The 23,121-nt window shown below is 40.1% G+C and overlaps 1 protein-coding gene across 1 annotated transcript; it reads left to right on the forward strand.

The window, feature by feature from the left end:
- Positions 1-21,260: 21,260 nt before the first annotated feature.
- On the forward strand, positions 21,261-22,834 carry LOC147894691 (small ribosomal subunit protein eS30z/eS30y/eS30x). The gene is made up of 4 exons (XM_087385097.1): positions 21,261-21,400; positions 21,770-21,907; positions 21,996-22,076; positions 22,163-22,834. The coding sequence occupies exons 1-3, from the start codon at positions 21,397-21,399 to the stop codon at positions 22,040-22,042; spliced, it is 189 nt and encodes a 62-aa protein (XP_087241223.1). The 5' UTR covers positions 21,261-21,396; the 3' UTR covers positions 22,043-22,076; positions 22,163-22,834.
- The last annotated feature ends 287 nt before the right edge of the window (positions 22,835-23,121 follow it).

A 23,121-nucleotide genomic window follows, 5' to 3' on the forward strand; every position in this document is an offset into this window, starting at 1 on the left:
CTAAATGGGTTTGTATATATTCTACATTTTCAACTAAATCTAGTGTATAGTTAGTCATTTGTGGTGTGCTCTCTAGCTATGCCCTCTCTCCTGATCTCCACTCTTCTCCTCTCCCCTCTTCATATTTTTTCAAGGAATCCATATAGCATAACCATAAAGAGGCCCTCTGTGAGCATATAATCTAAGGTGATGACATTCAGATGTGTAGGGAATCGCAATGACCTTATATGAGAAGGCAAATATTATTGGGATCATAGAGCATCGAGAGGGGGTGGTAGTAGGCATGCTAAAGATGAGTGGGTGAGCAGTAGATGAGCAAGGAAGTGGATGCAGTGACGAGAGTTGGAGGAGGGAGCATGGACCAAAGTAGAGTAGGGGCAAAAAAGAGTTAGAGGAGGGGTGTGGAGCAAAGTAGCCGAGCATGGGCAGATCAGAGCAATGTAGTAAAATGCCAAATGCCACAAATCTTATATATATTATAAAGTTCAAGCCACTATGGTGGTTGGAGCCAGGGGTTCCATCCATATTAATTGTAGGACACCATGGTGGAGTCCCCTAGATGGGCTAGTAATCATGAATAAGACGCCATGTGGTGCCACTTCGGTGGCTGGTAATTAACTACCAGCTCGGTGGAATCTTAGCCACGACAGATGTGGCTAATGAGAGCCACCACCACCAGGTAATAATTCCCATAAAGTTAAATCATGAAGAGATCATGAAGCTCTAATAACTCATTACCATATCTAATCACTCATTACCATATTAATTGTAGGCCACCGTGGTGAAATCTTAGGTGCCACCCTAGACAGGGGCTGGCAATCATGAACAAGATGTCATGTGGTGCCACTCTGGTGGCTGGTAATTAACTGCCAGCCTAGTGGAATCTTAGCCATGATAGATGTGGCTGATGAGAGCCACAACCACCGAGCAATAATTCCCACAAAGGTAAATCATGAAGCTCTAATCACTCATTACCATACACTCTAGTTATCTACTGAGCATGCGAGCCCAGTGACTTAGTAATTTTTACTGCACTCGTAGTGATCATGCATGCTTAAGTGCAGTGGTAGGTGAGGGGTGGCATAGTGGAATCATAGCCACAACAGACGTGGCTGATGACAGCCACCACCATCAGGCAGTAATTCCCACAAAAGTAAATCATGATGCCTAATAATCACATTATTTCACATAATTGGTAATTGACCTGAAGCATCCATGGTTGCATGATGTTCCAACCATCAGGCTGGTTTAGTAAAATAACAATATATTGTGAAATATATTGCTGTTAATTTTTGCTCAACCATACCACCAGGCTAGACAACAACTAATGTCTGTTCAACCATGCTGGTTCAGGACAATCACATAACTAGCGATTGAGTTGAACGAGCCTATGGTTACATGGCATTCCAACCACTGGGCTGGTTTAGGACAATCACATTTAGTCCAAGCTTGGTTTAAGAAATGAAACAAGTAATCTATCCCAAAGCTCAATCACAAACAACCACTAGGCTGGTTTAGGCATCACTGACCTGCATTGTACCTAGCATGTGTATGATGTGCTCCTCAAACACCTTGCATCCCATTCGCTTCTTATAGATGTCATTTCTATTTGGAGAAACTCTCGTATTTTCATGCCAAACCGTCATCACTGTAGTAATGACTTCTGCACTTAGGATGTCTCTCTCCTTTTCTTGCATTTTGTTGAAGCCCATAGACTTCTCGGATCAGGATGATTGTGCATTGCTTCTACTCTACGTTCAACCGTTGGAGCCACGTTGGTCCTTCTGATTGACAACATCTTTGACATTGTGCACCTAAGCCATTTCTTCTTTGTTTCAGGGGACACCAACATAGCTAATGTCGCCCTCTTTGCAACTAGTTGATCTAAGCTGTGCACCCCTTTCACTTTTTGTAGGCCATTTCTCAAGTTAGAGAGCATCGCCTCTTGGGCATGCATCTCCCAAGGTGTTGGTAGGGTTGTTACTCTACGAACTTTAGGGTGCAAGCTAAAGCTTGTGAAAACTTGAGACTAGTAATCACCTAAATGGCTTGATGTTGCTGCCTTGAATGCTCCCACCAATCGTGACACCACAGCTCGTGTTCTTTGCTCTAATGTCAATGATCGAATGCATGCATCTGCAACCACTTCTTGCTACTTCTCTGCAAGGAGTCTTCTTTCTTCTCATTGTTTCTCCCTTTGCAAATGTTGCAAAAGTGTTTTCCACTGCTGATTCGATACCATGCTAGCGCTTTCCTTGTGCCTTGATCTGGCTTTTTGGCTTTCCTATCTCACAGCCTCTATCTACTTCTCTCACAAGCCATGGCAAGCTGCATGTTGCCATTGATGCCATGGCCACGATCAGTCTAGGATAGACCCAGGAAGCTAGCTGTTGAGGCAAGCAAAGAATAGAAGACAACTTACCCGAAAGAAAACAATGGCAAACCAAAGTCTACGCAAGGTCATGTAGAGATGCATGCAAGGCATCTGCAGGACGCAGGTGGGTTGTAGGTACTTAATTTTCCAAGATTTGATGGGTGGGAGATGTGAAATTTTGAAATTTGCAGGAGTAGCAAAATTTCACTGTCCCCTTTGACGATACATGTCAGCAGACTTGGATATCCCAAACAAGTGCAATGTGGCCTAAAATGCTTCAAAACACAAATAGGCCAAAGGATACGTTATCAAGTTTGATGCTATGTATTATTAAATGCAATGACCTTTGGCATGCATACGAGCCATATAACAAGCAAGTGCATGGAAAAAGAAATAATTCAAAATTGTAAATAGTGTTGGATTTATTAAAATATCTTTGCACATGTACAAATTACACTTTTCTAACTTCTTCCATTTTAGGGTGAATCTAGATACCAATACCAACAACTATCAATGTTTTAAGACCACCACGCACTGGTCCAGTTTGGATTCAAAATTTTCAATCCGTTTTGGTTTTCAACAAATCAAAAAAAGGTTATGGAGCGTGCCCTCAAATGGGTATGCATCACTTTAACACAACATTGGAGGCCCGTTAACCCATGCATAATGATCTGATTTAGGTGTGTCCTTGGGTTAAGGAGAAGCTCATGTAGTGTACTTTAGAATGATTACTTGGTTGCATGTATGTATAGAACAAAATTTTGATGTTTTTAAATAAATTGCTATATCCTATAGTCTTCAAGATGCATGCTTCACATGCAACATAGCACTTGTAATGGTTTAACGGTCTTGTTTCAAATAATTATTCCATAACTTTTTGCTCTCATGTTTAAGTTTAGAATGTGTACTACAACTTGAAGACAAAGTTTTTTGAATTCCATTGAGCAATGCATAAGTTATCTCTAAGTTATGGGTCATGCAAGATACCTATATACAGAAAAGTCCCTGAACCTCACCAAAAATGGCTACACCCAAGTAAACGATGACCCTCGTATGTTTCATGATGAGATTACAAAGCAACTAGAGGCAAGAACTTGGTTCAACAATTACATGCAGTGCTGCTTGATAGAGAAGCTAATAAAGCATGGATTGTGGGTCATGATCCTTGCACCAATACACCATTCAACATGCTCTGCAAGTACGAATGTCACAATGAGTTAAAAATTCCATTAACATAATCTACAGTTAGTATGTATTAACTCCTTCCATACATATGCAAGTGTGTTTTTTGTGGCCTTGGATTTTATATAGACTCTCTCGATGTTGCATTCGCACCCTGCTTGCACACATATCACATCATGTGTGCAATAGTTCATTTTTTTTAGCATATACAGTGCATTCCTCTATCTTGCATGAAGTAATATGTTTCAAAAGAGTGGGTGGTTGCCATGGCATTCAAAAAGATTCTGAGTCTACTTTGCAACATGTGTTAAAATAAGAAATATTATAAGCTAATGTACTAGTTTAAGTACTATGAATACTAATGGAGATGTGTTAGATTTGAATTTGGCACTAATATAGTACTAATAACAGACTACTATCACCATGCTAATAACTATTGACATAAGTACTAACATAGTAAACTACTATTCTAGTTCTAATATAGTAGAGCACTAATATGTAGTACTATTATAATAGAGCACTAATATATTATTAAGATATTACTCTCTATTTCTATTCTGGTACTATTTGTTTCTATGTTACAACTACTCAATTATTATACACTCAATTCAGTACTAAATTTTCTCCCTACTTGTAATACTAAATTTTAATGCAGGTGGTCTTTAGTTACTACTAGTTAGTACTAACTACATTTGTAACTCTATTATAACTACTCCAGCATTATGGTAGTATTCATCTAAGACTATGGTAGTGGTAAATATTGACTAGTATATAAGGTAGCAAACTTGGTTTAATACTAAACTAGTTACTCAATGCTAATGGAGGTGGAGTGTCTAGCTAGTTAGTACTAATTACTTGTGCTTCTCTGTTACAACTACTAAGTTAGTATTGTGATGGTATTGAGTGTGATTCTCTCTCTCTCTCTTCTCCTTTTTCACTTTTACCCCATTCCATCTATCTAAGGTATCTCATATGAATAAATTGTAACTCTCTTTGTAAAAAAAAAATGAAAAAATGAAAAAAACAAAGATCAACTCTCTCACCATGAAAGCATAAGATGAGCAAATGCAAAAAAAGTTCTCAGATTCTCTCTCCAATAGAGCAATCTACGACAAAGAAAAAGGGGAAGGGAAAGTCCCTTCAAACCCTTTCAATTCCAACCTGGGTGAAGTCTGAGTGGCAGTTTTACCTTAAAGTCAAGCCATGATTATACCATGACATGGAGTGGATGCAAGACACATGGGGCACCTAAGACAAGGCAAGCCATTGTCACATTGGTAGCCTCAATAAATAATTCTATGATAACCTTATTTCCATATACAATATGATATATTAGTATGAAATAGTCATCATTAATGAGGTGGGCATTGTATTGGCTCGAGAATTTGCTATAGCCACTCATGGCAATAAGATGGATTGGGACATGTTTTCCCACCACCAAGAAATAAATCTGAGGAGTTATAGTCAAGACATCATCTGCATCAAATATGAACATGCTGAGGAACCCTATCAAAAGCTCTTAAAAACAAACACCCTGTGAAGACAGACTTGAGTAGTACATTATGCGAGACATTGACTATGGACCAACAAACATTGATATACAATTGGAAGAGAAAGATGAAACTGACGTTGAATTAGAGGAGGTTGTTGTAGGTGATTATGAATCCTCTAGAAACATATTGACTCTTTTGAACATACCTTAGAGAAGATGCGTAGCAAATTGAACAATTCCACTAGCACCTCAAATGGGATAAAATAACACTTGAGGCTTGAGTTGGCAATGGATCTGGACAACTTAGAAGTGGAGCTAAAATCCACCACAAAAAGGTTGAAATTGGCTCGTATATATCATGAGCAGATTGCAGAGCAGCTAGAGGCAAGAATTTGGTTCAACAGTCACATGCAATAAATGGAGTGCAAGTCATGATCCTTGTGCCAATACATCATTCAACATGCTCTGCAAGTATTCCGATACAAAATTTCACAATAAGTTGAACGTTCCATTAACTTAATCTACAAGTAGTATGTATTACTCTTTCCATACATATGTAGGTGTGTTTTGTGTGGCCTTGGATTTTAAATAGACTCTCTCGATGTGGTATTCACACCTTGCTTACACACACATCACATGATGTGTGCAATAGTTTATTTTTTTTAGCATACTAAGTGCATTCCTTTGTCTTGCATGAAGTATGTTCCAAAAGAGTGGGTGGTTGCCATGGCATTCAAAAAGATTGGTGAGTCTACTTTACATGACATGTGTTAAAATAAGTAATTATTATAAGCTAATGTACTAGTTTAAGTACTATGAATACTAATGGAGATGTATTAGATTTGACTTTGGCACTAATATGAATACTAGTTTAAGTACTATGAATACTAATGAAGATGCATTAGATTTGACTTTGGTACTAATATAGTACTAATAATAGACTACTAGCATAGTGATAATAACTACAGACATAAGTACTTACATAGTAGACTACTATTCTAGTACTAATATAGTAGAGCACTAACATGTAGTACTGTTATAGTAGAGCACTAAATATTACTAAGATAGTACTAACATAGTAAACTCTCTTTCTATTCTAGTACTATTTGTTTCTATGTTACAACTACTCAGTATTATATGTTCAATTTAGTACTAAACTTGCTCCCTACCTGTAATAGTCAATGTCATTAATGCAGGTGGACTTTAGCTACTACTAGTTAGTTCTAGTTAGTACTAACTACATTTGTAACTCCGTTATAAGTACTCTAGCATTATGGTAGTATTCATTTGAGACTATGGTCGAGGTAAATATTGACTAGTTTATAAGTAGCAAACTTGGTTTAGTACTAAACTAGTTACTCAGTGCTAATGGATGTGGAGTGTCGAGTTAGTTCGTACAAGGTTAGTACTAATTACTTGTGCTTCTGTGTTACAAATACTAAGTTAGTATTGTGATGGTATTGATTTAGATCTATTGTAGTGGTGATTAACTAGTATAAGGTAGCACAATGTTTAGTACCAAAATTATTTCCTTGTAATATTGGGTTATCATGCAAGTGAAGTATCCAGCTAGTTAGTACTAGTTACATATGTTTTCTTTTATGATTATTTTAATAGTATGCTGGTATTGATTTAGAACTACAGTAGTGGTGATAAGCTAGTACATAGTTGGTTTAGTACTAAACTAGTTTCTTGTAGTACTCACGAGTCGAGTCCCTAGTTATTCAGTACTGGTGGTTAAAGTAGTATCCCGGGTTGTACACCATGAAATTATACATACAACGTGCATTCAAACTCATATTTAAAAACCCATTTGTAACCCCTTGATCTCCTTTTTACACATACACTCATGTGACTTTTCTAGATTATATGTAAATCTCAAAGTGGTCACTCAATAATATATGTGACTATCACATGAGTTCAACATAAGGGCATATTTAAATTTTTTCTCACATTTTCTCCTACAAAAGGGTGTTATAAAAAGGAATTTGGAAAAATATGTATAGAATGAATAGAAAAAGGGTGCATTTTATAAATGAAACATATTGACCCCCTTGAGTTGTAAATGTATAATTTCAAAACTTGGTGTTTCTCATCTCCTTACATAACTTTCATAAACAATATATAGTAACTCACTCATTTAGCTACTTTCGTTATTTTTCACAATACATTAACATACCGCATTATTCAAATAAAAAATAGAAGACTCCTATAATTTCCATTGGTAATTTTAGTGTGAGTGATATTTGTACTGCACATGCATCTCATAGCTTAATATGCATCATGGAAATACACATTGCTTTTAGATAAGTCAACGTCAAGGCAAGATCTTTCAATATGAGAGTGTAAATCTACAGACTGTAAATCCATTCTCCTTAATCTAAGTCATTGCTATGCAATCATATGCCTTAAAAAACCAAATGAAAGTGAATTGATTTGATTGCAATCCCTATTGTTACATCCTCATGTACATATAGGTATTGACTATTACATGCATTTGAGAGTCTCTATTTTTCAATGTAGCTTGAGGCTTTCATGTTCCAAGTGATAGTTAACGTCATTCTTTCCACAACTCCTAATTCCCATGAATCTTCCATTTTTTACGAACCATCATTAAGAGAGGAAGAGACATGAGTTCTCTCTTAATTCTATAGGTGTCAATCTCAAGAAGGCACTTTGCTAGCATTTTTATTTTTGTGTTCACCTTTTAGTTTACTAAGCTTCTAACAATAGCCATATTGGCTCCTTCATACTTGTGGTATAAATCGAGGAATCCTATAGAAATTTGAAAAGCTACGTACTAGAGAAACATTGACTACTATGCTAATGAAATCAATAGACTTCACTCATGATAAGTTGTAAATCATGTGTTTCTTAATCAATCCTGCTCATTGAGTTGATATAATTGATTTGATTTAACTAGCCTCTACATGAAACTTGCTAAGCCTCTTTTAACTCCCACTTGCAAGCTTGCAATAGAGGTGTGTTGGAAGTCTATTTATTATTCCAGTTTTGCAATGATCAAGTTCAATATTCTTTTGATTTATTACATCAGTATCCCATCTCCAATAAAAACTACACCACATCAATTGCAAAATAAGAGCATGTGTAGCTATGACTAAACAAATCCCATAGCGAAAGAGATCCTCTTTCCTCAATGATTCTATCCATAGAGAGAGAGAGAGAGAGAGAGAGAGAGAGAGAGATTCAACTATTATGCTCTAAGAAATGGTTTCTTGGAAATTTTTATAGTCCTCCTTCAAGTGGACCCTCAATCTTGGAAATAGTTCACAAGTTTTAGATTGTAGGTATGTAGCTCAAATCATGATTTAAGTAGGTGCTTAGAAACTTCGACCATCAAAAAAGCACTAGATCATTGAGAAAAAGCAACCAATTTTGAATCGCAATTCAGGAAAACAAATTTTTTTGAAATGAGACCATTGCTCTTTTATTGGAAATCATCATATAGCTTGTTCTTTTGTGATAGCATACAAAATTGAATTGTTGACAAGAAGTTAACCAATACTGAATCACTTTTGGTCAGCTCTAAAACTTTGAGCGAGAGCCAATAAAATAGGTGTGCTAATAGAAAAATAGATCTCCCATCAAAACACCAAGATTTGGGATTGGTAACACCTTGCTTTTGGTGGTGGGTCACAAAAAATTGATTGGGTGTCTTGGCCCACGCAAATCCTACCAACAAGCTGGGGTTAATCACATTTCCTTAGCTAGTCCATTCCATCAACATAGAATTTATGAGTTGCAATTGAATTCCAGGATTGAAGCTTCATTAAGGATCACAACAAATCTTTTAGCTTGGGATCATCATTAGAATAAAAGATGATGATTCCATGCCCTGATACCATTGAAACCTTTCTCAAACTAAAACAACGCTTCAATATTCAATTCACAGCAGCAAAGCTAAGCACATAGCACTACAAAAACAAGTTTGAATATTGGCTGGAAACTCAATACATCAAGAGGAATTTTGTGATGGAGCTAGAACATGAATAGCAATAGAGGAAGAGAGTGAGAGAAAATAGGGTACCACACTAGGGCTAGAAATAAGGGCACCCCGCAACCCCACTGGCCCGCTCCCCCCCAAAAAGAAAAAAGGTCTTTATTGCAATAGAAAACTCTTTTACAACTGGCTCATGGGGTAGCATTGAGCCGATACAAATTTCTGGTCCCTACAAAGAGGAGGATTGCTCTTTAATTTATAAACTTAGCATGTGGTGAAAAACCTAGGATTTCTCAAAAAGCTAGGGCCTGGTTTTAGCCAAATTAGGTAGACTATTCCTCAAAAGCAATATATTTCTTCTATAAAAAGTTGATTTCCTTGGTTTTAACAATATGGGACTCTTTTAGGTTGCTTAGACCCTTGCCAAATGCTTTCTCCCCAAAATTGGGTGCTTCATATCTGCTTTTCTCTTGTGGGATTTGGTTTTTGTGCTTTTCCCCTTACAACTTTGGCCACAAGGATTTCAAATCAAGAGAACCATGGTGTGCATATTGAAGAAGGTGCTGCGAGCTAAACAAGCTGTGGGGAAGGAGAGCATACACAAAGGGATAAGGAGACACCAAAAGTGGTGGAGCAAAAGCTACTCCAACTTATTCCTCTATCATATATATATGAGTATACATGGGCACTGTACAAGTGGGTGGGCACACTGCCCTTTACCCCAACAACCTCCCACTTAAAGGCAGTGTGCCTTTAAGGGAGTATAGTACACATACAATACAATCAGCCATAGGCTGAAAAACAAGATGACCAGACCGTCATCCTATGCCCATCGGCACTTTACAATGTGCAAAGTGCATAGAGGATAAGCTGCTAGTAGACATCAGGTTTACAGGATAGAAAATGACAAGCTGTAGATGCCTGTCAACCAAGATCTCATGCCAGATCTCACTGGGAGAGTGAACTCTCACCACCACGTGCTCCTGTGCTAAGTCCATAGCACCCGAACTGTCACTGTGCAAAGAAAATGTCTCTGTACCATCTGTGACCATAAGCACATGCCCTACAATAGACCTCTGCTGGTCTACCCAACCTGCATCACCTGCATGCTGCTCCTGGAAGCATAAGGACCTGATGTCCACAACCGCTTCCCTACTGCCAAAATCTGCCATAATCATGCTACCAACTCCCACTGCAACGGAAGCAAGAATCGGAAGTGTAGCCCCAATGGCAAACATGTGAGAACCAAGTCTCAACACAGTCATGGATGCATGAAGTACTATGGCTGCCATATCAACCATAACTTGCTGCTCAACTGATCTGTGATCGTCAAACTTGCTGTGTTTCAAGTATGGAGCCAATACAGGCAATGGAGTACTCAGTAACTTCCCCCTCTCCATACTGAAAGAACCAAGTATCTGACAAACATCATCAAGACCATGCAGCGCCCATTGCAAAGCATCCCTGTCCATAAGGAACCATATGGCAAGTAACCTCAGAAGGATAGCAACCTCCTGAATACTGAGACCATAACCTGTCTCACTGCCCATCACATCCTGAGCTCTCATAACGGTATCAAACCTATGAAGCCAAGCTCGAGGGGATTGCTTATGGCCATGGAGGCACTTACGAAGCAAACACATCAATGATTTCTGCCCATGCGCAATATGACCTGAGTCAATAACTGCAGAAACCACATCTGTCCTAGCATAACCAGCCAATGGATCATACCGGGCATCATTAGCCAAGGTTTCCTCCTCACCATGCATAGACTCGTCCTCATCTGCAAGAGGCACTCCGCATCCTGGGAGTAAAGTGTAACTGTCCATAGAAGATGCATCAACAATCTCCATAGGAGTATAAACCTATGGAATACTCAAGACATCTGATCGTCTCTGACCAAAATCAGGAAGTAATCGTGGCTGTCCCAACTTTATAACCTGCTCACCGTGGGAAAAACCTCCCACTCCAAGGGATATGGGCTGTCCCTGCATAGAATTCAGAGGTATCAGTGCACTTACACCCTCCTGGAACACCACTCTCCTGCTATCCATAGTCCTGGGCTATCTAAACATAGCATCCTCTCTGAAATAGACATTATGGCTGTGTATCAACTCTCTAGTTGAAGAATCCCATAACCTGTAGTCCCTACTGGACTCACTGTATCCAAGGAAGATACACCTCCTCGATCGGGAACCATGAGCATAAGCCTCACAGCCAAACACACGTAAATGCTCATAACATGGTGCCCTGCCTGTCAAGAAGTCAAATGGCACTCTACCATTCAGAGATCTCCTGGGTGACCTGTTAAGCAAGTATGCAGCTGTCTTACATGCCTCAGCCCAATAGCATTCGGTAAGACCTGCATATCGTAGCATGCTACCAATCCTGTCCAATAGAATCCGATTTATGCCTTCTGCTAAGGCATCATGGGCAGAAAGAGAAGGAGTGGTCAACACCCTCCTGATACCAAGTGTATCACATAGATGCTGAAATCTAGAAGAGGTAAACTCTACATCACCATCAGCCATCAAGCTCAATAGCTTCTTTCCTGACTGATTTTCAGCATTACCCAAGAAGCACTGAAATGTATCATATACATCATGCTTCTGCCGAATCGGATATACCCATATGTACTTTGTAGCAGCATCAATAAATGTCACAAAGTAAGAGGCGCCACCCAGTGAAACAGTAGGCATAGGCCCACAAACTGCACTATGAACCAACTGCAATGGCTCAAGCTACCTCTCACTGATTGTCTTCCTCACAAAGGAAGATCCTGACTGCTGACCATCATCACAATCATGACATAAAATTTGAGAGACATCCATGAGAGGAATGTGTCTCAATGTTGTAAGGGCTTCCATACCTGCAGTAGACATATGTCCAAGTCTGGCATACCATAAACTAGCTGATGGCTGCTTACTAATCATAAGCATCTTATCTTGGACACTTGATACATGCAATGCATAAGAGAATCCAACCCGTGATCCCCTAGCCATAACCAGATTGCCTTTAGCAATCTTCCATGCATGATCACCCAAAGAGACATGATAACTTGCCTCAACCAACTGTCCAGTATTGATCTTGCTCGTAGCAAGTCCTGGTATATGTCTAACCCTCTGTAGAACAAGAATAGAGCCACTAGGCATAACAAGGTGGATATCCCCATAACCATAGACATCCATAGAATGATCAATGCCCATCAAACCACTCTCCACAATGCATTCCTGATATGCACTGAACCATGACCTATGAGGGGTCATATGACATGAAGCACATGGATCTAACATCCAATCACCGAGAATGGGTACATCAGTGGCCAAGAAGGAGGTGTCAGACATAGACAAAAGAATGCCTTCATCACTGCTACTGTCAGTGGAAACCCTGGCATCGATGCCTTGAAGCTCAACATGCTTCTTCTCCTTCTTCCTGTCATTCTTAACCTTGCTCTTCTTCTTGTATTTTCTCAGCCATTTCCAGCAATACTTTTTCATGTGGCCATACTTTCCACAATAGAAACATATAACACAAGTCCGAGAGCTAGACTTGCTCTTGGAATTCCCCCTTGAACATGACCTGTTTCTACCAATTGACCGACCTTTGGAGTGCATATCAAGGCTGTAATTCAGCCCATCAGGACATTTCAGCCCATCATGCTGTAACATAACACTATCATGGTCATACATCCGGCATATACGAGTATAGAACTCATATGCATGGTAGTCTACACCCTATACACCATCCTGTACCTGCAAGTAGACTGACTTCGAGAGTGATGCCTAAATGATAGAGCATGCTTGCTCATCCATGTCATCCCAATCACTCTGTTTAATGCTATGAAGCTTGACACCTTTGCATTGAATGGGCTTATGTTGCCTCTTCTGCACTAACACATCATAAATCTGCTCTTTCCAATACTGAAAGTTTGATCCATCCAACCTCTCAATATCAAAGAGGGCACTACCAGCTGTAGATGCCATATCTGTGGCACAATAGCTCACAACCAAAGAGCAGTATAGTGCAATAGGCAACCCAAACGACCAAAAATATAGTGTTGTCCAGACCAATCAGGTCTCCAAATAAACTGGCTGATCCAATGCTCAAAAGCACTCAGCCATAAAGAGGCATAAACAAGAATATATGTAGCCTAGTAACCTGCCAATGCTTGGCAATTGAAGTCAGAAATGCACTGAACCAAATGAGCAATGCCTGCTCAACCAATGGCAATAGGAGCCCAGATCAACTATCCATAAACATTAGTGTGGCATCCACCAATGCATCGAAATGGCATTTACTGCATCACCGATGCATCACCTCGAGTGTGCAATCCTTTGGCAACAAAATCAAGCATTCACCACTTGCCAAATGTGCCAAAGTGACTTGCCTAAATGCCTATAATGCCCTTGGACTGAAGTGAGATCCCAATCACTTTCTGTAATTTACTGTGAGTTCCCAATTCACTGTTGTGCAAGAGAAATCCCTACAACAATACCTCACAACCACTTTGGGCAAAATAACACGCTGTCCCTTTCTTTGAACAGCAATATCTTTTCATTGAAAGACCGGATGCCAAAGCTGTAAACAGCAAAGTTGTAGCTGGTAGAAAGATCTACAACTTGTCAGTTGACCTTAAGAGCCAAATCCTTCTGGATTCTCAGATATTCTCACCTGAAAAACAACTTCCTGCACATTGGTCACAAATAGACAGTAGACTGCAACTTTTTGTGGTCTTTCAGAGGCTGTAACTCCTGCAGCTTATACCGGATCAACTTGCTTCCAAAAGCAAAGTTGTAGTATTTTTTGTGAACTACAACTTTCCAGTTCGGCACAAAGTGCAATTCCGCACCAGGAAAGAGATATTCAGTCCTAAAAATGACTGTTCTATCATTTAAAAAAAAACAGCAGCAACTATTCAATGACCTGTCAGTCAAGAATATCAATCATTTTCTCGCGGGCTTCAAAGCATAACCAGATATTGAACATCCAATTTCTGAGCAAAATACTTGCATATACTGTGGCATCCAATGCATAAACTGCTTTCTGGAAATTGCATACCAGAGAATAAAAAATGCCTTTCAAGAGTCCCCAAAATGCATTTAGTGCATGTATATGGCCTCATTATATTGGCATTCAAGTGAACATCAAATTGTATGCATTTGCCACTCACTTATGCATCCAAAATGCATCACCAATGGCATATACCAAGTGACATTTACTGCATCATTTTGCCAAAATGAATCAACTTGCCAAAGTGTATCAACATGTATGCATTTGCCAATATACAGTCTGCAAAATGGCTGTCTGCACACTGATCACGAACTGTCCCTATTTTGGATAGTAAATAACTCTGTACTATAAACTCGGATGACCGAGCTGTCAACAGAGAAAATGTAGCCTCCAACTCCTCTGCTGGGCATCGAGCCTAAATCCTTATGGATTTGCAAATACTTGCTGTCGAAAATGGCATTCTGCTCACTTTTACTGTCTGAAATACTGTCAGATTTCCAGACTAAAAACAAAGAACTCACTCTTTTTCTCCAAAGTGGATGTTGTTGCTATCACTGGGCTGCTCTTCCTTTGCTCACGGGAAGGAGAAGGGTATGGAGAGAAAGAGACTCCTATCTACTCCATCTAAGAGCTCGCAGTGGCTCACGAGCCATCTGCAGCAGCTGCAGCTACAAAGAGCTTCCCTACAGCCCTCTCCAAACAATGCTCTCCAATGAAGGCTCAACCTCAACTCCAGCCTGCAGCACACCCCAACGTAGAAACCTCTACATTGAGCAACTCCTACAATGCCAGTCGTGCGGCATCACACTTCTCCAGTCAACGTCCTAACAATAACGCATCGCTCAAAGCTCTAGCCTTAGCAGTAGTAGCAAGCCTAAATGACGCTCCTATGATCGGATCTCCGAGTCTCCAAACACTTCACAAGCAAGCCCAAGCCTACGGCCGTCAACGACCTCCAGCAAGTATCTACGAAGCAATGCCTCCATCAACGAGGCAATGAAGCTCCCAAATGATGTCTTCTCCAACCACTCCTACTCACGGCTCTACAAAAGTGTCCTGCAACACACGCTCATGGGTGCCTCAACAGCCTGGGCTCCCTCGATGGCTCCATTGAACTCTCTCCTTAGGCTCTTCTCCTCGAGCTCCCCGTAGATCGAACGCCATGAGCTCTGATACTAGTTGTGGGGAAGGAGAGCATACACAAAGGGATAAGGAGACACCAAAAGTGGTGGAGCAAAAGCTACTCCAGCTTATTCCTCTATCATATATATATGAGTATACATGGGCACTGTACAAGTGGGTGGGCACACTACCCTTTACCCCAACACAAGCTCCTTGAGCATGGTCCAAATGCATCGATGATTCCTTCTCATAGATTGGACTTTCTCAAAGTTTTTCGGCTGTACCTCCATTCAAAGGGGTCCAAGAGAATGGTTACAATTATCTGACTTGATGGTGTTATCCAATTAGAGGATCACATCAGCAAGATAATAAAGGTGAAGACTCTCTTGCATGAAGAGTTTGAAATGACTAACCTTGGTTTTTTGCACTATTTTTTGGAAATAGAGATATTGCGGGAGGAGGAGAAGATTTTCATTTCTCAAGGAAAGTATTTCCAAGAGATCCTAAAGTGGTTTCATATGAAAGTGTGAAAAAATGTGATGTCGCCTATGGAAGGAGGGAACAATCTTAGCAAGGAAGGTTTGTTTGAGTTGGTGGACTCAACCAAGTATCAACAACTCGTAGGGAGCTTGGTCTACCTCACAAATACTCATCCCAACATTTCATTCTCAGTGGGAGTATTTTACTACTTTTCATGAAAAACCCATTCTAATAATTGGCAAGCATTCTTACATGTATCATGGTAAAAGGTTATAGGATTAGGTACCATATAGATACAATTGTTATGCTTCAATGTTGTGGATTGAGGTATGTTTAAATTATGCTATTTTTTTGAAAGTATGTTGATTAATATTATATATTATTGACATGTTTTCATCAACTTCTTAGTCATTTTTCTTGCAAAACAACACTTGAATGGAAAATGATAGTGTGTATGATTCAAATTGTAATTAGAAAAATGCATGTTTTGAAGATGTGGGGGATGAGGATGAGATGCCATATGTGATACTAGATGAGATGGATGCAAAGCACTTCCATTAATTCTCCCTTACTTCCATTGATTCCCCCTTACCATTGACTTGACCTCTAGAACAATTTTTTTGGCTTGAATGACTTCTTTGGTTTTGTCGAGGGGGCACATGATTAAGTTTAGAGAATACATGAGGTTTATCCAAGGATGCAAGTGGATGAATTTGAGGATCCCACGAGGGGGCACATGATTAAGTTTAGAGAATACATGAGGTTTTATCCAAGGATGCAAGTGACATGGAGGATGAATTTGAGGATCCCATGAGGCATTATTGAATAAATATCACCTTCATTTTGTCAAAATCCCATCCAACTATTGTACTACTCATGTCTAGATTGCAATTACTATTCATATTTCAAAAATATCATGTGGGGTGCTCGAAGTAACATGCTTTTGTTATGATTGAATTGAAACAATCACTCTCGACATCATCATTCCCTTCTTTCTACAAACAAGCGATGCAAACTTCTTTTTATATATTGAGGACATCTAGTGAGTAATAAAGCATATCTTGTTGCATGTGAATGTAAGATCTGGGTCTTGCATACAATAGTCTTAGGATTGGTAAATGACCTCTCGCATAGTGCGTCCCTCTTTCCCTCCTTTTGATTGCACTAAAACACAAGGAGTATTATTGTACATGAGTTTTGGAATCCATAAGTCAAATCAAACTCCACTAAGTAACATTGCCAAAGTTTTGAGAAACCATTAAATGGGATTCCACAAATTTGATTGTGGGTCTTCCATTTTGCAACTTACTTACTTGTAGTAGAAGTAGAAATTATATTTATTGAGGCATCAAAAGCCCCAAGCCTTGCATTCACTAAATGTAGCATGCATACCAACAAGCCTATTTAGAAAATGTCTAAATCAAGCATAGTATGCAAAAGAAGGAGAAACTCATGAAGTCAATTATTTGGATGGAGCCTTCCATAAAATTGGACTTGTGGAAAGTGTAGAACAACTTTGAGACTTGTGAACAAGATTGTGTTGTAATGATTCATCTACAAGCACACTATAACGGACAAAGCTCAATGCCAATAATTGAGAGGCATTATTATCGTGGTGTTTCCAAGGGGTTAATGACAACTAAGATGACCAATCTTGCCTATAAGCATGAAGAGGATACTCCAATCCATTGGAGAAAAAGGACTAAGCTTTGAAGAGGAAGAAAAACTATAAGGTCTCTCGTACCATAAGTGCTTGTTGCCATACATCATACATAAAAATGATATGTATCTTTTCCTAGATTTCTATGCATCCCATATTAATCAAAAAACAAGAAGACATAAAATATTGCACATTGAAGCTCTAGTGCAAGAGTGATTGCGAAGGCTTCTAGTTGGAAGGTGAATTTAAGACATTGCTTATATACAACATCTTTCACGAATAGTGGACTTACCTTGTATTAAAGGAATACATTTTTCATAGCTTAAGAGGTTTTCATTGGAAAGGTCTAACCAAAAACCTAGTAAGATAATGTGGAAGACAACTACCTAGATGTGCCATTAAGGAAAGATGAATTCAATAACAAGTGCCATTACATAGAGGCAACTTCTTTGATGTGACCAAAGCTCAAGTTCTCTACATTGTGAAGAGTTCTTCACCTTGCTACCTAAAGGGTGAGCCCACTAGTCTAAAGGTTTGAGTGAGCACTGCATCCACCATGTTGGGATGGATAGAGAGACATTAGGATGATCCATACTTCCATCTTCATAATATCAAGCAAAACAGTCACTAAGAGCATGGATATGCCAAAATTTACAATAACTTTTTCATATGGGTTTTCAAACATCAGATTCAGATCCCTCATTTTATGTTGGAAAAGTATCATATGTGATTGTTGTTTTTAGAGAAAAATCCAAGGCACTAACAAAAAGGAAGGGAAGCAAGGCATTGTTGGCATGTTAGGGAATATTAGGGAAATTGAAACATAAACAATGGCAAGAATTTATGTTAAGGTTCTAAGGGAAATCAAGGCAATAGGATTGAGACACACATATTTGGATGGGTAGAGCTTGGTAGCACTGTGTTGGGATTTAGCATGCAATTACATTTAGGTAGGCTTTAGCATGGTTGACGAAACCAAGTGTTTTGTTTTCAAAGGAAGGGTGCTTGCTTTGCTTTCTAGTTGCAACAACATGGGATTTTGGATACAGACTACACAACCCCATAGTTGTCATGTGGCAACCAAGCTCTATAGGAGTGACATAATGGAAGGGCTTGGCAACAAGTAATGGATGGGGTTGCAGCAACCACCTTTCATGCATGCTACTTTGGGGGATAAGAATATAACCATTTTTGGAATCCATGAGCGAATGGGAGACTCTAGTACATAGGCCCTTACAACATGCAAGGGTGGGACATCTATGTCAAAAGTAATATAAGCACATAGATCACCCAAATCGGGTTGCTTCCCGAACTTTGTCAGGTCGATCCAAGCAATGAGGCATAGATGATGGGTGAGACTTGCGAAAGGCAGACTTAGTAACACTTGTCCACAGCCCTGTTGCTATGTAGATGTATAAAGACACATTAGGAATTGGTAGTTTTTCTTTTTTCTAGGCAATGGATGACAAATATTAGCCAATAAATGGCCTATGCAAGGTGAAACATCCCTTGGTTTTGTTTTGTTGGTATCATGGAAATTGAAAAAAAAACAACTGCAAGAATTTATGATAAGATTCTAAGGGAAGTCAAGGCAATAGGATTGAGATGCACATATTTAGATAGGTAGAGCTAGGTGGCACAGTGGGATTTAGCACACAATGACACATTAGGTAGGCCTTAGCATGGTTGACAGAACCTAGTGTTATGTTTTTAAAGGAAGGGTGCTTGCTTTGCTCTCTAGCCGATAGCAAGGAATTTTGGACACAAACTACACAAGCCACTATAACTGTCATATAGCAGCTAGGCTCTGTAGGAGTGACATAAGGTCTTGTCAGTAATGGATCGGGTTGTATGCATGCTACTTTGGTAGATGAGAATATAACCACCTTAGCATGGTTGACAGAACCTAGTGTTATGTTTTTAAAGGAAGGGTGCTTGCTTTGCTCTCTAGCCGTTAGCAGGGAATTTTGGACACAAACTACACAAGCCCCCATAGCTGTCATGCATCAGCTAGGCTTTGTAGGAGTGACATAATGGAAGGTCTTGGCTAGTAATGGATCGGGTTGTATGCATGCTACTTTGGTAGATGAGAATATAACCACTTTAGGAATCCATGGGCGGAGTATCTAGTACATAGGCCCTTACAACATGTAAGGATGGGACATCCATGTCAAAGGTGTCAGACTCAGAGTAACCGAAGCACATTGATCACCTACCGCTCATAATGCATGCACATTGAAAAATGCAAAGGCAAGAACATGAGTGGTCCAAAGTCCGTATGATGGATAGTTAACCAAACATAACGATGCATCGTGAATTGCCCATAGTCCATGCACATTGAAAAATGCAAAGGTAAAAGCATTCATGGTCCAAAGTCCCTTGGATGTGATAATAAGTGTTTAGATTAGTAACGTATTGGGAGAACACACATAAGCATGAACTCCATGCCAATAATTTTTGAATGAAGTGCAAACAATGGAAAGGGCATTGAGCATTTCAAAAGACACAAATCCTTGAATGCCAATGGATAAAGCTTGTAATTGTGGCCTCACAAAGTAAAATGATGGAAGCATGGACGGAGGAGTCTAGTATGTAGCTCCCCTCAGCATTTAAAGCAACATAAAGATAGAGCACACACTGGGAAAAGAGCAAACGAGAAAAAAATCAATTTTTTGTCTTTGGGACGAACCTCCTTTTACATGCTTTGCTTGATGCATGCAAAGCTCCCAACCCCTATGGATCTCAATAAATTGGCCGAACTTTGTGAAGAAAGACACATGAGTGAGTTGAGCAGAGGAAATTAAAGCATCACCTGCGGCGGCAGGACAGAAAATAGAGACTTACATCGAAGGAAGACTAGGTCGAATATGAGACTAGCAACAATTAAACTAGCCCATCACACCTTACAATTATGCACATCATCTATACTATAGATGATTGAAGTTTCTCTCGACGTGCTCTCTATCTCGCTCTCTTTACACGTGTCACCTTCAGAAAGATCCCAAAAATCAGGCTAAAACAAAAACAAAGAAATTACAAGCTACTTTTGCTGAGTGGGAGGAGAGGCGAAAGAGCATGTGGCTACCATGTGGCAATTCAGTTGTGCATAGGGACCAAAGCAAAGAGGGTGCCTTGTGGCTGAAAGGTGCCCACCAAAATTTGCTACTAGGCTAAGAAGCAAAGAGGGTGCCTTGTGGCTGAAAGGTGCCCACCAAAATTTGCTACTAGGCTAACAAGCTAAACAATGATACTTCCTCTACCACGTCAACTATAATCAAAGGGCCTTATGTCATGGAGGGGAAATAAGTATTTTTGTTATGCAGTGCAAATGCAACAAGGGAAATAAGGGAGAAATAGAATGGGACCACAAGAAATAACACCCCATGCTTTAGACCTCATGGTGCTATTTCCCCTACCCTTGAAAACCATTGATGGTGAAATATCGTGATAGCCCTCTCTCATTTTCCCTTAGATCATTATGTCATGCATCATGGAAAAAACACTCTTCCAAGGTAAAAACATCTAAAATAGTCATCATTATTTCCCTTCTTTTTTTCCCCTGTATGACAGAAGCCCCTAAGAGAACATTCCGACTCATCGCTATGTGAGCGGGAATGCTACAGGTTGAGTGGGCATGGGCATCGGGAGGGAACACATCACGCATTTCCATGCCAACAAAAAGTTAGGCAATCCTCAGTAGCAATTGAACGCAAAGAGCATGAGCGCAACAGCTCATTGGTAGGGCAGTGGCAAGACTCGTAATGCCCGTTGGGAGTGTGAAAATGTCACTCTCCAGAGGGGAAGCTAGCACTTTGGCAAGTAGCTGTGAGCGGGAACGGGCTCTAAGAGTTTTGTACATCCTTCACCGGATACCGCAACGCATGATACCGCAAAGCATGATACCGCAACGCATGATACCGGATACCGCAACGCATGATACCGCAAAGCATGGGTCCCCTGCTAGTATATGGCTTGTGGAAAAAGCCATTGCCACGTGTGCGGTAAGCTCTTAGGTTTAAGTAGGTATAAATGCACCGTCTTGTCCCCCGGAGTTTTCTTCTGCGAGAGGTGATTCTGAGCGCTTGCATTAACGAAGCTTTTCCGAGCTTGACGCCATGAGTAAGTGCATCTCTCCGATCAACTGTTCCTTAAGAGGTTTCTCTTGCACTTCTGTGATTGCCACTTTTCAGTCCGATGCTTTTTTTTGTTCGCTGGCTTGCTCATGTGTAAGAGTGAGAGAGAGACAGACTGAGAGAGAGAGTTAAGCGGCACTCAGCCATTGTAGCGTTTCCTGCGAGCGAGGCTTTGAGGAAGACAAAGTGTGTGTGTGTGTGTGTGTGTGTGTGTGAGAGAGAGAGAGAGAGAGAGAGAGAGAGAGAGGGATAAGCGGCTCTTAGCCGTTGTAGCGTTTGCTGCGAGCGAGTCTCATATGCGCTTGCCTTTTGGGATATTTAGCCCCAATAACCTTTCATATCTCACAAATCCCAGGTAAAGTACATGGGTCCTTGGCTCGTGCCGGCAAAGTGAGAGGACAGACGCCTAAAGTGGCAAAGCAGGAGAAGAAGAAGAAGCCCAAAGGTCGGGCCTACAAGCGTATACAGTACAATCGTCGTTTCGTTACAGCGGGTTCGTCACCTCCACCCCGAGCTTAGGTCGAGCTACTTTATAATGCATTTTTTATTGATCTGACACGCCAGATTTCTTTCTGTCACAGTGGTGGGATTTGGAAAGAAGAGAGGACCAAACTCTTCGGAGAAGTAAATCTGTTGAGTTTTACAACTTCGAAATGAATTTAGTACGTATTACGTCTCTTGACGCTTGGGTTTTTGGTGAGCTGTAGGATCTGTGCATCGTAGGTAATATTAGATTCTCTTTTTCCAGGTGAGAACGCCTATGGGGCCGAGAGGTAGTCAAGAATGCGACGACGAATGCTAATTTTGTTCAGTCGGTGCTGGCAAATAGTATAACTCTGATGGATTAAGCTGTGATATAACCAATCTGAGAACAATTTTGAAAGAAGACAAGCTCCTGCGCAGCTTCAACTAGTTTAGGAGCATTGTGTGAGCCATTATGTTCAGTATCACGTTCGCAAGAAGGATCATGTTGTTTGGTTTTTGAGGCTGTTATGTTAGATTTCTGCCTGCAGAGTAATTTTATGCTCTGCTACTGGTTGTGACACAAAATACTCTGAATCCTTGTGCATGGGAATTGATCATGATCGTGGTATATGGATCTTTCGTTTGATGCTGTCAGGGACTTATTTTTCCTTGGTGAGACTATGCCCAAGTAATATTGAAATTAGGGTATCGATAACAATGTAGGATGCACCCAGGGTCATATCTGTGTGGTGGCATTCAATTATGAGACGGTTTCTAAGTAGTCTTAAAATTGATTGGTGCAAGGATCGAAACCTTGCTTAAGGGGCCAGCCAGTTTTTTTAAACTGGGCAAGGTTTCAATCACATCTATGTATCTGTTTGATGCGTGCAAGCCAAGCTAGTGGAGCAGTAGCAAGTTTATACTGCATGGATTGTGTGGGCCCCTTTGATGTTCTCAAATGTCTCCCAGAACTGTATTGTGAAAGGAAAGCTTTGCTATGGCGTCACATTGGACTCTCCGTAAGGCTCTATTAACCTCTGAACTTTTGAGTCTTGTCAAAAGGAAGGGGAATGCATTTGCTGATGGCTTCCGTGTTAGCTTATTTGCAATCATCGTTTGAAATTTCTTGATTGTGTTTGTGGAAGAATTTTATGAGTACTTAGTGGTGAGAAAGATGCCAGCTACGTTCTTGAATGTAGATCTTCATTGCCTTTCCTGCAATAAGGATTTTGAGTCATTACC

This window comes from Dipteris shenzhenensis, chromosome 14 (assembly GCF_047967505.1).
Source record: "Dipteris shenzhenensis isolate YYH24624 ecotype China chromosome 14, Dip_SZ_1.0, whole genome shotgun sequence".
In the NCBI taxonomy this organism is placed as follows: domain Eukaryota; kingdom Viridiplantae; phylum Streptophyta; class Polypodiopsida; order Gleicheniales; family Dipteridaceae; genus Dipteris; species Dipteris shenzhenensis.